The sequence below is a fragment of the Rutilus rutilus genome (assembly GCF_951802725.1).
Source record: "Rutilus rutilus genome assembly, chromosome: 3".
Taxonomy (NCBI): Eukaryota; Metazoa; Chordata; class Actinopteri; order Cypriniformes; family Leuciscidae; genus Rutilus; species Rutilus rutilus.
In genome coordinates this window covers 9,792,467-9,810,337 of record NC_140211.1, presented here as the reverse complement: position 1 = coordinate 9,810,337, position 17,871 = coordinate 9,792,467, and the positions used below count along the sequence as shown (strand labels likewise).

Below are 17,871 nucleotides of genomic sequence, written 5' to 3'. Positions count from 1 at the left end.
TGTAAATGTCCCAACTGGGGGAGGGTGTGCAATTTTCAAAGAGTTTAAATAAACGTTCATGTTATATGTTTTGGTTGCATTTGTTAGTTAATAAAAACGTAACTGGTTGTGTAAACTTGGCACATAATATCTAAATATCGATTAATCGATCGATATAGCCTTGAATCGAATCGTAATTGTATCGCAGAAATTTCTGAGGTATCGATAAATATCGTATCGTATCGTATCGTGATGAACTGCCCATTTTACACCCCTAGTTCAAAACTGAAATATTTCCAATATTGCGATGTTTCTTTATCACCAACTCCATATTTTCTCTCAAAATGATGGACATTGACAACAATTCACATTTCACACGCGTTATTTCCAGTAATAACTAAATTAAATAAATAATTAAATGATTAAATAAACAAGCAAATTAATGATCAAATAAATGAGCGAATATGCCAAAGTAACAAAGCCCCACGATAATATTGCGTATCGGCGATCTCTAACCATGAGGAGTATCGCCCAACTCTAGTACATAATTATATCATATATTTTAATCATCTAGTTAACCATCACGATCCATCCACAGCTCATTAGTACTGAAATGCAGCAGACCCACACTGACCTTTTTCTTAACCAGAGACATGACCCCTATACGCGTAAGAACCGGCTGCCTGCAGAGCCCCTCACGCGGGACGCCGTCAGCGAACGTCTCCGATCCGTCAGCCACCGGCTCACAGAGGTGCCTCATGAAGAGAGATACGTACGCCCTGCCAGAGAAACAAAGAGGGAAAAAAGAAGTTTCCTTAGCTTCCTAAGTTTACACGTCGTTCTGTCAGGACCACTATCGTCAAATACGATTGACAGTTAGCATACAGTTAGGATTGGCGGTTCTGTTCTGGGCGAGAACTCTCAGTGCATCCACGCAGCCTAGCATGGATAAGAGCAGGGAGAGCAGCAATAAACCCCTTAGGGTAAACAGAACAGAACCAACAAGAATGTATCGCAGATATCATTAATTTATTTTAATGTACAACATAATTTGAGAATTTAGGCTGATTCAAAGGGGAATCCGAATGCCAAATCCTGACTGGACGAGAGGAGGAGCTGGGGATGGAGGAGGGTAATAAGCTCCTGAGAACGCGATAGCTGCTGATAATACTGAAGGAGCTTATATATGAATACAGTGATAGGCTTCGTATTCATATAGGTAGATGTGGATCAGTTGAGAGTCAGCTGATGCGAGCTTGACTAACGTGACCTGCCAGAACTGACGCTACACTTGATAAATACATATTCCAAACACATCTACTGGTAAAGAAAGTCCTACTTGAACTCTTTCTCGCTCTTGCCGCGGAGGTCTCGCACGAGCCATTGGCAGGTGAAGGCGTCCTGAGCGGGCATCCCCCATCGCATGACGGCATTCAGGAAGGCTTTTCTCTGACGCGTGTTAAAGCCCAATACCTGACCAACACACACAGACACACGATCAAGCAGAAGACAGCAGATTCAACATTTATGTAAATTGTTTTAATCTAATCAGACCTTAAATGAAAAACAGACATGAATTTATTGCCATCACGAAACATTACTGGGCAATTCTCAAAACTGGAAAAAATTTAGCCCAGTTATCTCCAGCTGTGTGTCAGTCGATTTAATTATGAGAGGCACACATCCAGAGACGCTGTATATACTGGCCAGATAGATAAGCAAACACTGGGAAAATACACTATTATCCACATTAAACTGTGACCAATGGGCTTATGTTGATTTTACACTAAGCTCAAGGATGTCTTTATATGGCAATTTGCAATAGTTGGGCCAAAACAAACGAGCAAATAAAGAAAAACTAGACAAAAACAAATAAGCGATACCTCAATGTTGCCACCCACTCTGGCCAACAGGGGTGGAAGTGGTTTATCCTTTTCGTTTCTGAGCTGCCTGCGTGACTGTCTGCGACCTGGAGGGGGGGGGGGGGGGAGAGGAGAGTCAGCCAAGATATCAGTTCAACATGTCCATCTCACTGAGCCAGCATCAGGAAACAGGGTTACAGCACAGGAAGGATACATTATCCTGAACAGCTGCAATACATAAACTGTGAATATGCCTCCAGAAGAATAGCAAAACCTGACAAAACCACAAGACGTCCCAATACAGCACCAAAAGGGACACAAATGGACAAAAAAAATTAATTAAAGTCTAAAAGGTGCCAAAAGATGTGTAGGGGTGGGGTGTAGTAGTTATAACTAGATTTGTACATTTGTGAGTGGAGCTTGAATGTGCAAACTCACTGCCATTAAGCTAGGGTGTTTCTAAGGCTATGTTAACACTGTCAGTCAGTATATCCGATTGGAATCTGATTTAAAATTCTTTTCTGACTGTCGAAATTGTGTATTGCAACTGTTCAGATCCAATTTGTGTGTTCATGCCGCTCTTTGTGTTTTTTTTATTTATTTCTGAGTTGGATTCTATGGCAATGGCGTTGCATTCGTAGACATACGCCAGAAACAACAACTGCAACATGGAGGGGTTTGCAATACTGATGTTGTCTTGTTTACAAGATGACAATGTGTAGCCGCCGCGCTGGACTACTGCATCTTCAGAACCAGCTACAGAACCGTACTCCAGACCATCCTTTTTATGTGACTTGTATACGGTTCGTGGGTGCGCACCCGAGTACGGAAAACAGCGTTCACATCATCCAAACAAATCAAACTCTGACGTCAATCGAACCCGGGAGTGCAGCAAAAGTGCTAGTGTGAAAGCACCCTAAGGTGTTCTGAGTGGTTGTTTGTACATCATAGGGTGTTCTGGGTGCTTGCTAGGGTGTTTAGAATGGTTGCTAGGTGGTTACTTACTGGCCCTGGTAAAAAAAAAGCACACGCAAGAGACTAGAATATCAAGTCTATTGGATTTTTTGGCCCCCTTTTACAGTGGTACTGTTACTAGGGGTTGCATAGACTAGTTGACTTTAATGCTCTGCCATGACGCTTTAAGCTTGACGTCGACTAGTCGCTGATCATGGCCTATAGAGGGCGCAACAGGATAAGAAATCTTTGAAGTCCACTTTTACACTCAGTTAAAATGACAAATAACTGCATACTCTGAGAGCTCTCCACAAGATATGTTTGATTATACCATCTAGATGCTCAAAAATGCACGTTTTAAACAGCTTACTGTAACACGTAAGTTAATCGTCATTCTAAACTAATGAGTGCTGCATTGTAACGCACACACATACAGACAGTAGCTTCGCACATCACGTGCAGATCACACACACAGAATCATTCGCAGAAATGTATTGTCGACATTTCTGTGATTGACAAATTCTGTGATTTATCAATAAAATAGCTTAGAAACTGAAAAGTTCTAGCATATATTTCTTAGACCTAGTCCACACGGGTATCTGAGTTTTTCCTCGTTTGTTTAAAAAAAAAGTGACCAGTGTAGTATTGTATTCTGACCCCTCTGTTCCGCAACATAATGGAAGAACTGTCCATGTATCTGTATACATGTTATAAGCCCTATTAGCACAGTTATTAGCAGAAATATTTGGACTATGTCCACCATTGCACAGACCGGCCTCATTTAGACTAAGGAGATAGCGGCGCACAATTTGACGGCAAACAAAGGCGATAACAGCTTTCACATTTCGACGTCACAAGTCAAAATCTCCGGTTTCACCGGCTACACGACAACACTGTAACCGGAGTTTCAGAAAATCTTCACCCTGGCAGGAGTTTTCAAAAAGGTTCAGTTTAAGTGACGTGATACTGTGGGCAGCGCTGTGTCATATTGTCATAGCTGTGCACAAGGCAACCCGCGTTCAGTCTCAGCTCGAGCTTCAGGCTTATTTGTTCATTAATGACGTAATCAGCGACTAGTCAATGTCGACTCGACTTTCATCACATACATTTTTAAAAATCTGATGTTGTTAAACCCCTACCTGTTACATGTTCACTAGTGTTGAATTTTTTGGTTTTTGGTATTTGGATTGTTATTTTGAAGTGTTTTTCTGTTTCCATTGTTCCCTGTGAGAAAATCACGTTTTTGTCATAGACTACATGTAGATCAGATTCAGAACGATGATCAAAACATAGATGGAGTAGATCGAGTCCATCAACAATGTGGGAATGAGGGAATAAGAGTGTGTCAGTGCGGTTCTCACCCTCAGGTCTCTCATCAAAGTCCTCATCTTCCTCCTCTGAGCCCACAGAGTATTCTGATTGGTTATCTGAAATGTCAGCATGCCACTCTGCAACAGCATATAGAAAAGAGCACGTCAGTAATGAACACTAAATTCAAACCATAGTACAGAGTGTGTGTGCCGCAGTGGTCAAACCATTTCCATGCACCGGAATCCTCAAATAAAGTCCAACCAAAATCTAATATATCAGTTTGGCAACTCTCTCCAACAGTGGAAAAAAAGACAGATGTGATTATTTCAGATTTGGCTCTTTTGTGACAAACTGTTCTGTATCTCCACTTATCTAACCATCCACACACATTCTATTCAAATTCCACTGTCAACGAGAATGATTTAGCCCTACAGGAAAACAAAGGGCTGCTTAAACAAAAAATGAAAACCTACAAAAGTCAATGAGTGAAGCACAGACAACTCTCGAATTTAAAAAAAGGCATTTGTAATATATTCTGCAGAGGGTATGCCGCAACATTACAACCTTGCAAGTCAGGATGCTTGGATACACAAAGGAAAGTATGTGTACTTACAGTTTATCCTAGTTATCACTGTAATTATGCAGCCGTAAGCACCACTGCGAAACCATAAATTCTATATTGTTCCTTTCTGGAGAAAACCTTCTGTTATTTGTCTTTTTCCAGACTATTTTGTTTGTCTCTTTTTGACACATAAATGAAAAGCTGCCACACTTCGGCATCCCCTGGGTGTTGTGGATGTAGCTGTTTTTGAGTCAACTGCATGTGGCTGTTCTAACCTGACCAAAGCAGCAGTGTGTGGGATATGCTTTTTCTTTCCCACTCAATCAAAAGTAAAGTAGTAAACCACATGCCGAGAATGAAACTGCTACAAGATGTAATTTCGGAGATTTAAAAGGGATAATATGCTGCATTTATATGACAAGCATAAACATGGTTTTTCGTAATAAAAGGCAAGAAGAATGGGCTAATTAGAATACAGTGGGGTCCAAAAGTCTGAGACCACACTGAAAATCTGGGATTCAAAATACACTTTAAACCATGACGGACATAAAATATTAGAAATATTTCAGGATTTCTGGGTTACTAATCAAATGATCATGTTATCTTGTGTACTGATGTTGGTGTTTGAGAACGCAATCATGTGAGACGCTTCTGGGAGGGAATTCAACTAAATCGTTCTGATGAAAGACTTTGGCTCAAGCATTTCAGAATGATCAAACCAATATTTGAGATGCTGTGCAATTAAATTGGTCCACTGATTAATCCAGTTATCCAGTCACATCCACGGTTGAGGCAAAGTCACGTAAGTTTTTTGTTGTGCATCCAAGGATTTATTTATGTGGTAAATGTGTTTCCATCATAGGAATGTATTCTTATCAGATAAAAAGCATATCCACCTCAATAATACGTTTTTTATTCGCATTTTTAGAATTTATGTGCATCTTGGCGTTTCCATCCAGTGGTTTTGATGCGATATCCCAAAATGTGCATAAAAATAGGTTGATGGAAAAATGGTTACTGAAGTAAAATGCGGACATACCAAACACTAAGACATTATTGAAATTCAATCTGTAGGAAGTGATGGATTGTACCTTGGTCCTCCTGAGCTGCATCATTGTAGTTGACCTGTTTGCGGACTCTCTTTCCTTTGCCAAGATTGCGGGCCAGATCTTCCTGCTGCTGTTCGTAGTGATGCCTCAAGAGTTTCTCCCAGTAATCAGGATCCACGTTCTCTTCCTGCTTAATGATCTCTCTCTCGATCTCTTCTATCTGGAGACGCAATTCAAGTGAGATCTCCTTAATATTTTCTTTAGTTGTTTATTTGAATTATTGTATTTGTTTCTCATGGAGACCAATAAGATTTAATGGAGAGCAAACAGAGACCAAGGACCAGATTTACTAACAGCTTTTGGCTTTAAAAAACTATTGTCAGGATTTACTAAAGACACGCAGTGAAAAATTAGTGCTTAAAAGGCGTGGGCAGGGTTATTTTTGTGGCTGACCTTATTGCATATGCATTTGTAGGAGTTTCTCTTTAAGACGCAAAATTTATGGGAAGAGAGTATTTAAATCAATCATTTAAGGTTTGCCGCTAGTCAATTTACTGGTATTTGCGCCATTATTTAATGCCCCAAAAAAAGCATGTCTTAAACCAGACGCTAATTTGTGCTGCTCTTGGTAGATAGCGTTGGTCATTATGGAAATTATCTGCTGCATCTGTGCTTTCTAATTTGCACATCGTCAGTAGATCACGCGCAGAACTTTACACTCCCATCTGCGCTTTTTTAGAATTACGCTCTCTGTACGTTTAGTAAATCTGGCCCCAAGACTTCTGCTTTTCACATGTTTCTCTTGAAAAAAAGAGCCCAATAATCTCCAAAATCCACTAGAGTTGTAAAAGAGATCTCAACACACTCTTATTGGCCAAATCTGCAATCAAATGTCAGAGATATCAAAAGAACTCAAACATTTCTCATTAAATTTGTGCAAGAATTTAATCAGCGATATGCTATCATCCACAATACTTTTATAGCTGTATACTCTTACCGTATGTCAAAAACTGTCTCATTTACATCTAATCTTAGGCCATGTGTCTGTGGGTGCTTGAGAGCACTTTGGCAGCGCTGCATTTTTTTCAGTTGAGACGCTTTGCTTGCTATGACACGAACAAAGTTGAACATTTTTCAACTCTCAGCGACCGGTAAAAAAAAGAAATAGACGCTCAGTGCCTAAAAACGTGGCGTCCCCATTGAAAACAATTGGAAAAATATGTTAGCCCCTGGAAAAAAACGCTTTGGTGGAAACACAGCCTTTTGCATGGCATTATGCAAATGTGGCACATTGTTACGTAGGTTTGTAACAGGAATTAGGCCTGGAATTACTGACGACTCGTTTCAGCAGTTCAGAGTCGATTCTTTCTTTTAGGAGACAATAACTTTATTTGTCGTGCACTTTGATCATTAAAACTTTGCAGATCTTTTACATTCACAAACAGCGATATTACACACTGCATGAAAGGTAATATTTGAAAAGGCATAATAGAGGCACTTTGACTCTTTGATACTGCTCAAAAAGGTCTCCCACCTTGTCATCTTCTCTGACATTGTACTGGGCCACCTTGAAGGAGCTCAGATACTCGTTCATGTTCTGCATGTCAGAGTCATCCGTGGCGTCCTGGCTGCGGTCTAGCAGACGCTCGATGGCGTCGTTGTCGTAGTGAATCACACTGCCATCATCATCCTTATTGTCCCCTGCTGAAAAAAGAAACACACATGTGAACCTTCAGTATAACAAAGTGTGTTTTGGTCATTCAGAAAGGAGATGTTGGGCTCAATCATGAGTTACAGAGCAGTTTTGAGTACAGAGTGAGTTTTTTCATAAAATTAATTTGTAGGTTGATTCGTAGGTTCATTAAATTCTGCACATCAACTTATTTATCTTATCAATCCCACCCTCAATCTCATCCTTGAAAAGCTCCTCAGTGCCAAACTTGAGGATGTCGTCCAGCTCTTGCTTAGACATAGATCCGGCTTTTGAGCCCAGACCGGGCCGCACCACCAAGTGTGTGAGCATCATCTTCCTTTTGGCCACCTGAGTGATTCGTTCCTCGACCGAAGCCCGGGTCACAAACCGGTAAATCATCACTTTATTGGCCTGACCAATGCGGTGAGCTCGACTGAAGGCCTGAGAAAAAGAGTTAATATTCGAGACGACTTAGAAAACTGCTACATTAAGCTTAATAAAATATGTTTAGCTTTGAAACCAGATGCTATTATGAGTTTCCCTGTCCACTAGATGGAACTCTACATGACAAAGAAAATAGCAGAACAAAACCAACAAGTGTGACACAAGTAAAGTGAATATCTGATTTACCTGAATGTCATTGTGGGGATTCCAGTCAGAGTCAAAGATGACGACTGTGTCCGCAGTGGCCAAGTTGATGCCCAGACCACCCGCACGTGTAGAGAGAAGAAAACAGAACTGACACGCTCCAGGAGCTGTGAGACAAACAGAGAGAGATTTTGATGCAGATATTTAAAGTTACACTATGTAAACTAAATTTAAATAATGAATAAATCATCAATACTTCTTCCAAAATGTATTTTTTTTGTCTTACCCTGATTCACTATGGTAAGCCTATTATAAGTGTTTATATTTTAGACCTGTCGGGATGGTTTTCGAGGGAAATTGCGTACATGTGTCAGTCGTCCGTGCGTGTCTCGTCATATCCGTAAATAGAGAAAACTTGCTCCGGCTACTTTGACGTGTGTCTGATGTTGTAGTGGTGGAGGCTAGTTTCACAACGAGAGAGAAAGGTTGACATGGAGAAGCTAAATCTCCAAACTCCAGGGAATAAACCCATTTTAAACAAACGCCGAACAGAGGAGAGTCTGCTGGCAAAAAGAGAACGAGACAGAGCTCGTAATAAAACAAGAATCAACATTGGCTTGGCTTTTCGGAGATGACGAGAACTGAGGGATTTTAAATGTTGTAAAAGCGACACGGAGATGATGTTTTTATTACTCAACAGGCGAGTAAAGTATTTTATTGAACAGATAAATTGCCATATGTAGCTCTCTAACAGAGTTCATTGTGACTCTAACAGTCATCTATTGTGAAGGGGCATTTCATTATGGTTGTTGCAAAACAATGTTTTTCCGCAAAATGCAAGCAGTTTTGTTTTTAACTTCTAGAAAGCCAAAATGTATGTGTACCTCAGGGGTTCCCAATTCTAGTCCTCTCGCCTCCCCGCTCTTCACAGTTTGTATTGCTGCGTCCCAATTCGCATACTACCTGTCCTAAATAGTATTCGAAATTAGAATTAGTGTGTCCCAAATCGTAATATGTTGAAATGAGTATTCCAAAGATAGCCTGATGGTGTATTTTTTCCGGTTAGAATCCGAAGTGCAGAATCATGCAGACTCTAACGACTAATATTGCACGTTGGACGCTGATTCGATTAGAACTACAAACACGAATAAAAAGTGTTAAAAACCGACTTACTATGGTATGTGCGAGTCCAACGGTTAAGTAGAGAGGTTTAGATAAAGGGGTTTGAGTGCTTAATTATCAGTATCTAACCTGAAGAAAAGATATTTATTCAATGTTTTCCACATTATATTTCATATGCAAATGCATTGTGAACTTTTGTAAAGATACGTTTTTAAATGCATCATTATGCAAATTGAAAACACATGAGGAGAGTTATCAGCATGAAAGACCCATGACTGGAAAATCAACGTGCTGCTACATTTCTCTCGGAAACGGTAGGAAGTTCAATTTAATTTAATGTGGAGGATTTTAACTGTGACAAGATGATTGACAGGGCAGTTTAAACGGTGACAGGATGCACGTAACTATGTGACAGGATGTGTCCCAAACAAATTAAGAAGAGGATCAAAAGGGGTGTGTTTGGATTTTCAAAAATTCCCAAAACGTGATGTAGAAATACTCATAGCGTGATAAGATTTTTTGCCATACATTTTGGCCACCCAAAAAGTCATCATAACAAATATCACAAACCTCAATAAAACACATTCAATCAACCTCAACACCACAAAATACCAAAATAAATTCTCCCATCAACACAATTCAAAATATATTTATAGCACCACTGTTGTTCAAATGTTTATATATCTTTCGATACTCTGGAACATTGAAATTCAACAACGATTCCAGACTTCACAAACGCTTTAAACAGAGGACTATGTCTGTTCTCAAGTGATTTTGTCCTATTGTTTTGCTTACCCAACAATAAAATAAATCAACTGCCATTTTAAGATAAGACATTCAGTATTTTCATAAACTTTTCTCCACATCTGAAAAACAACTGACTCAATAGCTCAAAGAATGGATTGAGTCTTACAAACAGAGAAATAGTCTCTCTAAATTCACCAAACACACATTTATCATCAACATTTGGACTGGGAAGAGAGGAGACAGAGAGGGGGGGAGTAAAGATGACTTCGCACTGACATTTTAATAGCTATTAAAACCAAACCAAACCTCTGGCTCAGTGTTTCTCAAACATTTCAGACCACCTTTGTTCAAGACCATCCACGTACCTAGTGACACATTTTTTTCAGCATTGAGCAAATCTCTTGAGCACAAGCTTAAGAACTGTCCGTGAATGACAGACGCATTTCGATTTATATTAATGCTCCTGTAGTCCATACAAATCATAATACGCTGCATGAGACTCGCATGTACCTTGACTGGCACTTTACAGATCACATCGTTTGGAAAGGATTTGTATGTTACTGCATGTGCAGTTTTTTTTAAACAAATAAATACTAAATGTATTTAAAATTTTGAGGCAATGTAGCTAATCTCTTACACTTTTTCCTATCTCTCTAGAGGCGCTCGCAACAGCTCTGTCAAACAAGTTTCATTATTGATATCATGTGCAAATCTTAGTGCTGAATCCAAATTTTTTTGAGTTCAAAGTAGACTTGATGCAATCTAGCATTAGAAGGCACTCACATATTCTGAGGGCCAACAGAATAATATCTCACACGTTTCTTAATCATCTCAGTTTTTGCTGCTCTCTCTTTAGCGCATATACTAAACGTGTTAAAAGTACGGCACAGCTTGATGACATTCACACAGGGTTTCTGCGGGTTTTAGACTTTTTAAAGACCCTTTTAAGACCAAGTAAAGAAAATGTAAGGAATAAATTGAAGGGATTAGATATTTGTTTTTGTATTGGAAACATGAAATAAGCATTGCAATGCATGTAACATATCATGCCATATTCATGCCATACTGCACTGATTTAAGACCTTTTTAAGGCCTTACATTTTAAGACCCGCAGAAACCCTGTTTCAGACAAAATCATATTAACTTCATATATATATATATTCTTATTTTATGTTATTGTCATTTAGTTTCATCACCTGAAAGCACCACAGGATCACTGCTGAAGCTAATTCTCTAGCTGCATCCAAAACACACTACAGAAATATTCTCAACATGTATAAATGTGACCCTAGACGACAAAGCCAGTCACATGGGGTACATTTTTTTAAATTAAGATTTATACATCACCTGAAAGCTGAATAAATAAGCTTTCCTTTGACGTATGGTTTGCTAGGATAGGACAATATTTGTCCGAGATACAACTATTGGAAATTCTGGAATCTGAGGGTGCAAAAAAATCGAAACATTGAGAAAATCGCCTTTAAAGTTGTACATTTATGTTTACGATTTTGCTGCGTTCACTCACAAAAATAAATGTTTGATATATTTACGGTAGGAAATTTACAAAATATCGGTAACACTTTATACTAACTGCATGCTATTAATCATTAGTTAGGCATTAGTAAACAGTTAATACGTCATTTATAAAGCATTAATAGACATTAATAAGCAGTTTATAAATACAGTTATAAATTCTTTGTTCTTGATTTATAAGCATATCTATAATGTGTTTAATAATTGTATTTTTTTATACTTTATTAATGATCAATTTCTCATTTCTAAATGAAGTATTGCATTATTTACAAACCGGTTATTTAGTTGTCATTGGTTCATAAGATCACTTAGAAAATTATTAATAAACTGTTTAAATACATATTATTATTCAGACATATAGTAATAGTTACTTAGTGTGTGAATAAATGCTTTATTAACATGTATTTCTACTGTAATTCAGGGTTAATTCAGGTATTTATAAAGCATTCAGTAGTGGTCAGTGAACTCTTTTTGTGAGCTCATCTAAAGTGAGGACTAGTTATGCCTCTTAAAGCATTTACAAAGAGGATATAAAGGCTGTTAATATTTTTATGTTCTGTATCACTGTGTGTGTTTGTTTCCTTTTTCTGTTTAGAAGAAAACTGAGTCTTTAAATCTCTTTTATAAATGCTTTACAAAGCATAACTAGTCCTCACTTTAGATGAGCTCACAAAATAGTTAACTGACCACTACTAAATGCTTTATAACTACCTGAATCTACTACATTTACTTACACTTTCTAAGTGATTTTATTAATCAATGACAACACCTAGTTTATAAATAATGGTAAATAATGTAACTGGTTTGTAAATAATGCTATACTTCATTTAGAAATGATAAATTGATAATTAATAAAGTATGAAAATACAATTATTAAACACATCATAAATATGCTTATAAATCAAGAATAAAGCATTTATAGCTGTATTTATAAACTGCTTATTAATGTATATTAATGCTTTATAAATGATGAATTAACTGTTTAGTAATGCTTAACTAATGATTAATAGCATGCAGTTATTATAAAGTGTTACCAAATATCTTAATAGAACATGATCTTTACTTAATATCCTAATGATTTTTGGTATAAAAGGAAAATCAATAATTTTGACCCATACAATGTATTGTTGGCTATTGCCACAAATATACCCGTGCGACTTGTGACTGGTTTTGTGATCCAGGGTCACATATGGTAAACTGCTGTTACCGTTGAATCTGTCGATGGCTTCCTGACGGAGAGCTCCAGTAATGCCTCCATCAATTCGCTCATATTTATAACCCTCATAATCCAAGAAATCCTCCAGCAAATCCAGCATCTTGGTCATCTAAGGAGGAAACAGAGTGTGTAAGTATGATCCAATCAAAATGTGCAGAGCAAATACCATCCAAGTGGCTACCGTGGGCTCCATATTAGACGGCAATAATTAGAAACACAAAGCTGTATACAATTTGAATAGAAATAAAACATGGTAAATGCAATTTTAAAAACAATATATTTTGTAATATTTATAGTATTTTACATTTCTAGAGTTTCCCCTGTGTACCACATGGGGGCACTAAACATACCACAATTTGATAGTCCATGCAAATACAGCAGCTTCTTATGTGGCATGTGTAATGCCTGGTACACATTGTACAATTTTGGGCTGTCAGATGAAAGATGACCAATCGTGGTGATTTCTGCAGTCGTGGCCCCTAAACGGCGATCCTATGCCGTAGAGTGAGAGAGGTTCAAAGACGGCTGTTGTCAAGGTCTTGCGACCAAAGATAGCCTGCAATAATTTTCTGACAGTTGTCAGAACTGTAAAATGATCATCTCAACGTCTACTGACCAGCCAATAAAAATGCAACATGGAATGGCGTATTGATCAACACGACATGATGCTAAAACTCAAAACTATTTACCTCAAGCTCCATTTGCAAAATGTGCATGTCAAGTTGGCCACTTTTCCCTAGACATGACCACATCCATATTCTACTCTTTCGCTTCCTCCTCTTTTTTCAGCGCACATAAAAACTACAATTGCCAAAGTGCAATTCATCTTGCTTTATTTGTTCACCACTAGCGCCACTATACTAACTTGCGTCGTAGCCTAAGATTCAATAGGTGTCATCATCATCGTACAGTCTACATGCATGTCGTACCCAAGTTTATTAGATCCATGTCGTACAATGTGATCTGTAATGATCTTATAGGATTGCCCAAATCACACAGTCTGTAGCAGGCATAAATAACAGGCAGTGTGCATGTGTATTTATAACATGTGCGTTTGTACCTGAGAGAACACCAGCACTCGGTGGCCTTGTTCTTTCAGTTTTCTGAGCATTTTCTGCAGCAGCGTGAGTTTCCCAGAGGCCTTTGTGAGACCGACACCTTCATACGCTCCACTTGGTGTTTTGGGAGCTTCCTGCAACACACAAACACAACAAAACAGCCTATGAGACATATATGCTCAACAAAAAACCCTGACAAACAGTAAACACAACATTTTAACAGCCAATTTTTTCTGACAGCAGGTGGCAGTATTTCACACTACACAAGTTAGGATAGGTCCAAAAGAGCCAAAAACCCATCCAAATGTTCCAAATTCAAAAGTTTTCGCGTAGCTGTCAGAAATACAGTGTGTGTTCTTACGGCAGAAGCGACGGGGAAGAGGTAGGGGTGGTTGCAGCACTTTTTTAGGTCCATCATAATGTTGAGCAGAGACACCTGGTTCCCTCCTCCCTTAGAATTCAGCGCCTCAAAGTTACGCGTCAGAATGAACTTGTAGTATTTTCTGTTCACACATAGAAACATATGAAAAAAATCTCCCCCTCCACTCTATATATCGACTATTTCTCTTTTGTTTTGAATGTTTTAGGCTGGCATGCATAATAAGAAACATGTTTATTTAAACAAATTAACTGATTTCATTACTTTAGCTAATCAATTCAGCATGCAAAACGCATATTGATGTTGTAGGTCTCACTTCTGCATGGGGCTGAGCTCCACTCGGACGATCAGCTCCGTTTTGGCTGGCATGTTCTTGAACACGTCAGCTTTGAGTCTCCGGAGCATGTGTGGGCCGAGCAGGTCGTGCAGTTTCTTGATCTGGTCCTCTTTAGAGATGTCCGCAAATTCCTCTAGAAAACCCTCTAGATTGCTGAGGGACAGAAACAAAGTGAGAGTGAAATAATGTAGAGTTGTGTTGATACAGTGAGTACATACAGTGGACCCCAAAAAATATCTGGACATTAAGATACACTAAAAAATATATATCATTGCATTAGATACATTAGATGTTTTACTGTCCAAATACTTTGTTGGGCCACTTTTATAGTCTAGAGTGGATAAGTGCGCTTTTATGTGTTTTGTGGTACTTGAAGCGGTTGGGCGTCAGGAAGTTGAGCAGGTGGAAAAGTTCTTCCAGGTTATTCTGGAGTGGCGTTCCCGTTAGCAGCAGCTTGTGGTCTATCTTGTAGTCATTCAGTCTCCTGAAGAACTAACACACCACAACAAAAGACTTCAGTTAATAAAACACACACACAAATACAACTGGAAACATACAAGGTGCATCACTAATAATTTAGTATGAAACCGAGATAAGCACAGCTTGCCAATGACACAACATTTTACATCTCTGTGCAAAAGTGTACAAATAGGAGTAGAATTAGTATGAATTTGTTTTTCGTAATGCATTTTTTGTATGTGTAGATAATCCTCAATGTATATATACTAGCGTTCAAACGTTTTTTGTTTTTTTTAAGTAATTGATACTGTTATTTAGTAAGGACTCTTGATCAAATTGATCAAGATTTTCACATTGTTACAAAAACGTCCTATTTAATGTCCTGTTTAAACGTCCTAATCCAATTTAAAGCTGCACTGTTTATACATTTCATTCATTTTTTAATCAAGTTACTTGCGCACACACAATGATTAGTAAAAAAATTATTTAAAACTACCAAAAAAAAGCACTCCAAAATAACATTTCTGACATCCATATTTTTGTCCCCGCTATGATTTTTTTAACTTAGATAATGGCTTGCTGAATGAAAATGTGTAATGGATTTATTATGACCGTTTATAAAGGCGCCGGTTTATTTCTGTCATCCTCAATCTGCTGTGTTGCAAAGAATCCAAAAAGTAATTTCCTTTCCTGTATTAAATTAGAAAATTAAATCTTCCAAACTCTCTCTCTCTCCGTCACAAACACACACACAAACCGAATAAAATCCTGGACAGAAAACGGGAAAAACCCATGAAGTGAGTATACCTTGGACTGGTTGTTTTTGAGACGGTGGGCTTCATCCACTACAAGACAGGCCCAGTCAATGGACTTGAGAACGTTCTGGTCTATAGTCACAAGCTCATAGGACGTCAACAACACATGGAACTTAATGGGCGCTTCTCTCTGGAGGGAAGTGTAAAGAATGGTTACAGTAAAAGTCAATTATTGTATGTTTCTTCTTACAAAACCAAATTACATCCTTTCTCTCGTCTCTCATACTATGGCTACTCTCTCATACTTCCTTTTCCTCCTCACACTGTCCATCTTTGCATTTCACTTTTCCAATCACCAACCATTGTGTAATTTCCAGTGCTCATCTCCTCACCCGTAATTTGAAGGCTTTCTTTCCTCGATTCACCGCTGTGTCGTCGAAAGTGAACTCGTTCTCGCGGATGATGGCCCTGCTGTCCTTGTCTCCGGTGTAGGTGACAACGTAGAAGTCTGGAGCCCACATCTCAAACTCCCTCTCCCAGTTAATGATTGTGGAGAGCGGTGCGCTCACCAGGAATGGCCCTTTAGTGTGACCCTAATAAACAGAAATAAACCCAGTGATAAGGAAGAACAGACAGAGAGAAACAGGATGGGAGAGAGAAAATATAGCGTGAAATTTACTTGTCATTTAACATATACTTTTGTAGCCTGAGCCGCACAGACCTCTTTAAACAGTGAGTAGAGGAAGACAATGGTTTGGATTGTCTTGCCCAAGCCCATTTCATCAGCCAGGATGGTGTCAGTGCCCTGAGCCCAGGAGAAGCGCAGCCAGTTCAGCCCCTCCATCTGGTAGAGGTGCAGCGTTCCTCCTGTCTCTGTCACAAAGTCTGGCTGCTCTTCATACTTGATTGTGGGCTGAAAGAAGAGAGATGGACAGAGAAATGGTGAGAAAAGACAGAAAGAAGGGTGCTCCTACATGACCCAAAAGCTTTAATGCACTGAGGACTTTGTGCTAGAAAGCAGATTTGACAAAATTATAACATCAGAAGAGGTTAAAATGATGGTGGCCAAGAGAGCTCAACGCGCTGGAACTGAAGAAAACACATGCAAATAGAAAAAACACCAGCAAATTATGAAATCATCTTCATCAGTTTGATAACACATGCGCTGCAAATACAGAAAAGCGCTGCAAAAAGCACAGACCACAACAAAAATGTTTCCTGGGGACCCTACAAGTGACGAACCTGACTGGGACATGCTTATTGTTCAATGTCCACTCGTCAGTGGTGTTGTCGCTGACCTGAAAGGTGAGTTTTTTTGTTAATTTTAACATCCTGATCGTTTGTGCTTTGTGAGTATTTGCAGCCTGTTTCTGTTTTTGGTTGGGTTGTGAGTATTTGCAGCACATTTCTGTATTAGGTTGCATTGTGAGTATTTGCAGCACGTTTCTGTATTTGGTTGCGTTGTGAGTATTTGCAGCGTGTTTCTGTATTTGGTTGCGTTGTGAGTATTTGCAGCACATTTCTGTATTTGGTTGCGTTGAGAGTATTTGCAGCACATTTCTGTATTGCATTGTGAGTATTTGCAGCGCATTTCTGTATTTGGTTGCTTTGAGAGTATTTGCAGCGTGTTTCTGTATTTGGTTGCGTTGTGAGTATTTGCAGCACATTTCTGTATTTGGTTGCGTTGAGAGTATTTGCAGCACAATTTTGTATTTGGTTGCTTTGAGAGTATTTGCAGCGTGTTTCTGTATTTGGTTGCGTTGAGAGTATTTGCAGCACATTTCTGTATTTGGTTGCTTTGAGAGTATTTGCAGCGTGTTTCTGTATTTGGTTGCGTTGTGAGTATTTGCAGCACATTTCTGTATTTGGTTGCGTTGAGAGTATTTGCAGCACAATTTTGTATTTGGTTGCTTTGAGAGTATTTGCAGCGTGTTTCTGTATTTGGTTGCGTTGTGAGTATTTGCAGCACATTTCTGTATTTGGTTGCGTTGAGAGTATTTGCAGCACATTTCTGTATTTGGTTGCTTTGAGAGTATTTGCAGCGTGTTTCTGTATTTGGTTGCGTTGTGAGTATTTGCAGCACATTTCTGTATTTGGTTGCGTTGAGAGTATTTGCAGCACAATTTTGTATTTGGTTGCTTTGAGAGTATTTGCAGCGTGTTTCTGTATTTGGTTGCGTTGTGAGTATTTGCAGCACATTTCTGTATTTGATTGGGTTGAGAGTATTTGCAGCACATTTCTGTATTTGGTTGCGTTGTGAGTATTTG

General features: G+C 38.8%; 1 protein-coding gene across 4 annotated transcripts in view; it reads right to left on the bottom strand.

Annotated features, from left to right (window-relative positions):
* The window catches only part of chd3 (chromodomain helicase DNA binding protein 3), a 60,929-nt gene that overhangs the window by 28,808 nt on the left and 14,250 nt on the right, over positions 1 to 17,871 (bottom strand). For 2 of the 4 annotated variants that reach the window (XM_084405921.1, XM_084405919.1), the window contains exons 14-29: positions 16,326 to 16,517; positions 15,997 to 16,197; positions 15,657 to 15,794; positions 14,761 to 14,882; positions 14,370 to 14,543; positions 14,036 to 14,177; positions 13,677 to 13,808; positions 12,608 to 12,725; positions 8,041 to 8,165; positions 7,620 to 7,851; positions 7,252 to 7,421; positions 5,760 to 5,937; positions 4,157 to 4,243; positions 1,863 to 1,948; positions 1,319 to 1,452; positions 614 to 758 (exon numbers count right to left, since the gene is read on the bottom strand). In XM_084405921.1, the coding sequence (XP_084262047.1) occupies positions 614 to 758; positions 1,319 to 1,452; positions 1,863 to 1,948; positions 4,157 to 4,243; positions 5,760 to 5,937; positions 7,252 to 7,421; positions 7,620 to 7,851; positions 8,041 to 8,165; positions 12,608 to 12,725; positions 13,677 to 13,808; positions 14,036 to 14,177; positions 14,370 to 14,543; positions 14,761 to 14,882; positions 15,657 to 15,794; positions 15,997 to 16,197; positions 16,326 to 16,517 (2,376 nt within the window). The remainder of the gene's footprint in view (positions 1 to 613; positions 759 to 1,318; positions 1,453 to 1,862; positions 1,949 to 4,156; positions 4,244 to 5,759; positions 5,938 to 7,251; positions 7,422 to 7,619; positions 7,852 to 8,040; positions 8,166 to 12,607; positions 12,726 to 13,676; positions 13,809 to 14,035; positions 14,178 to 14,369; positions 14,544 to 14,760; positions 14,883 to 15,656; positions 15,795 to 15,996; positions 16,198 to 16,325; positions 16,518 to 17,871) is intronic. The other 2 variants (XM_084405922.1, XM_084405920.1) reach the window with 1 other exon arrangement.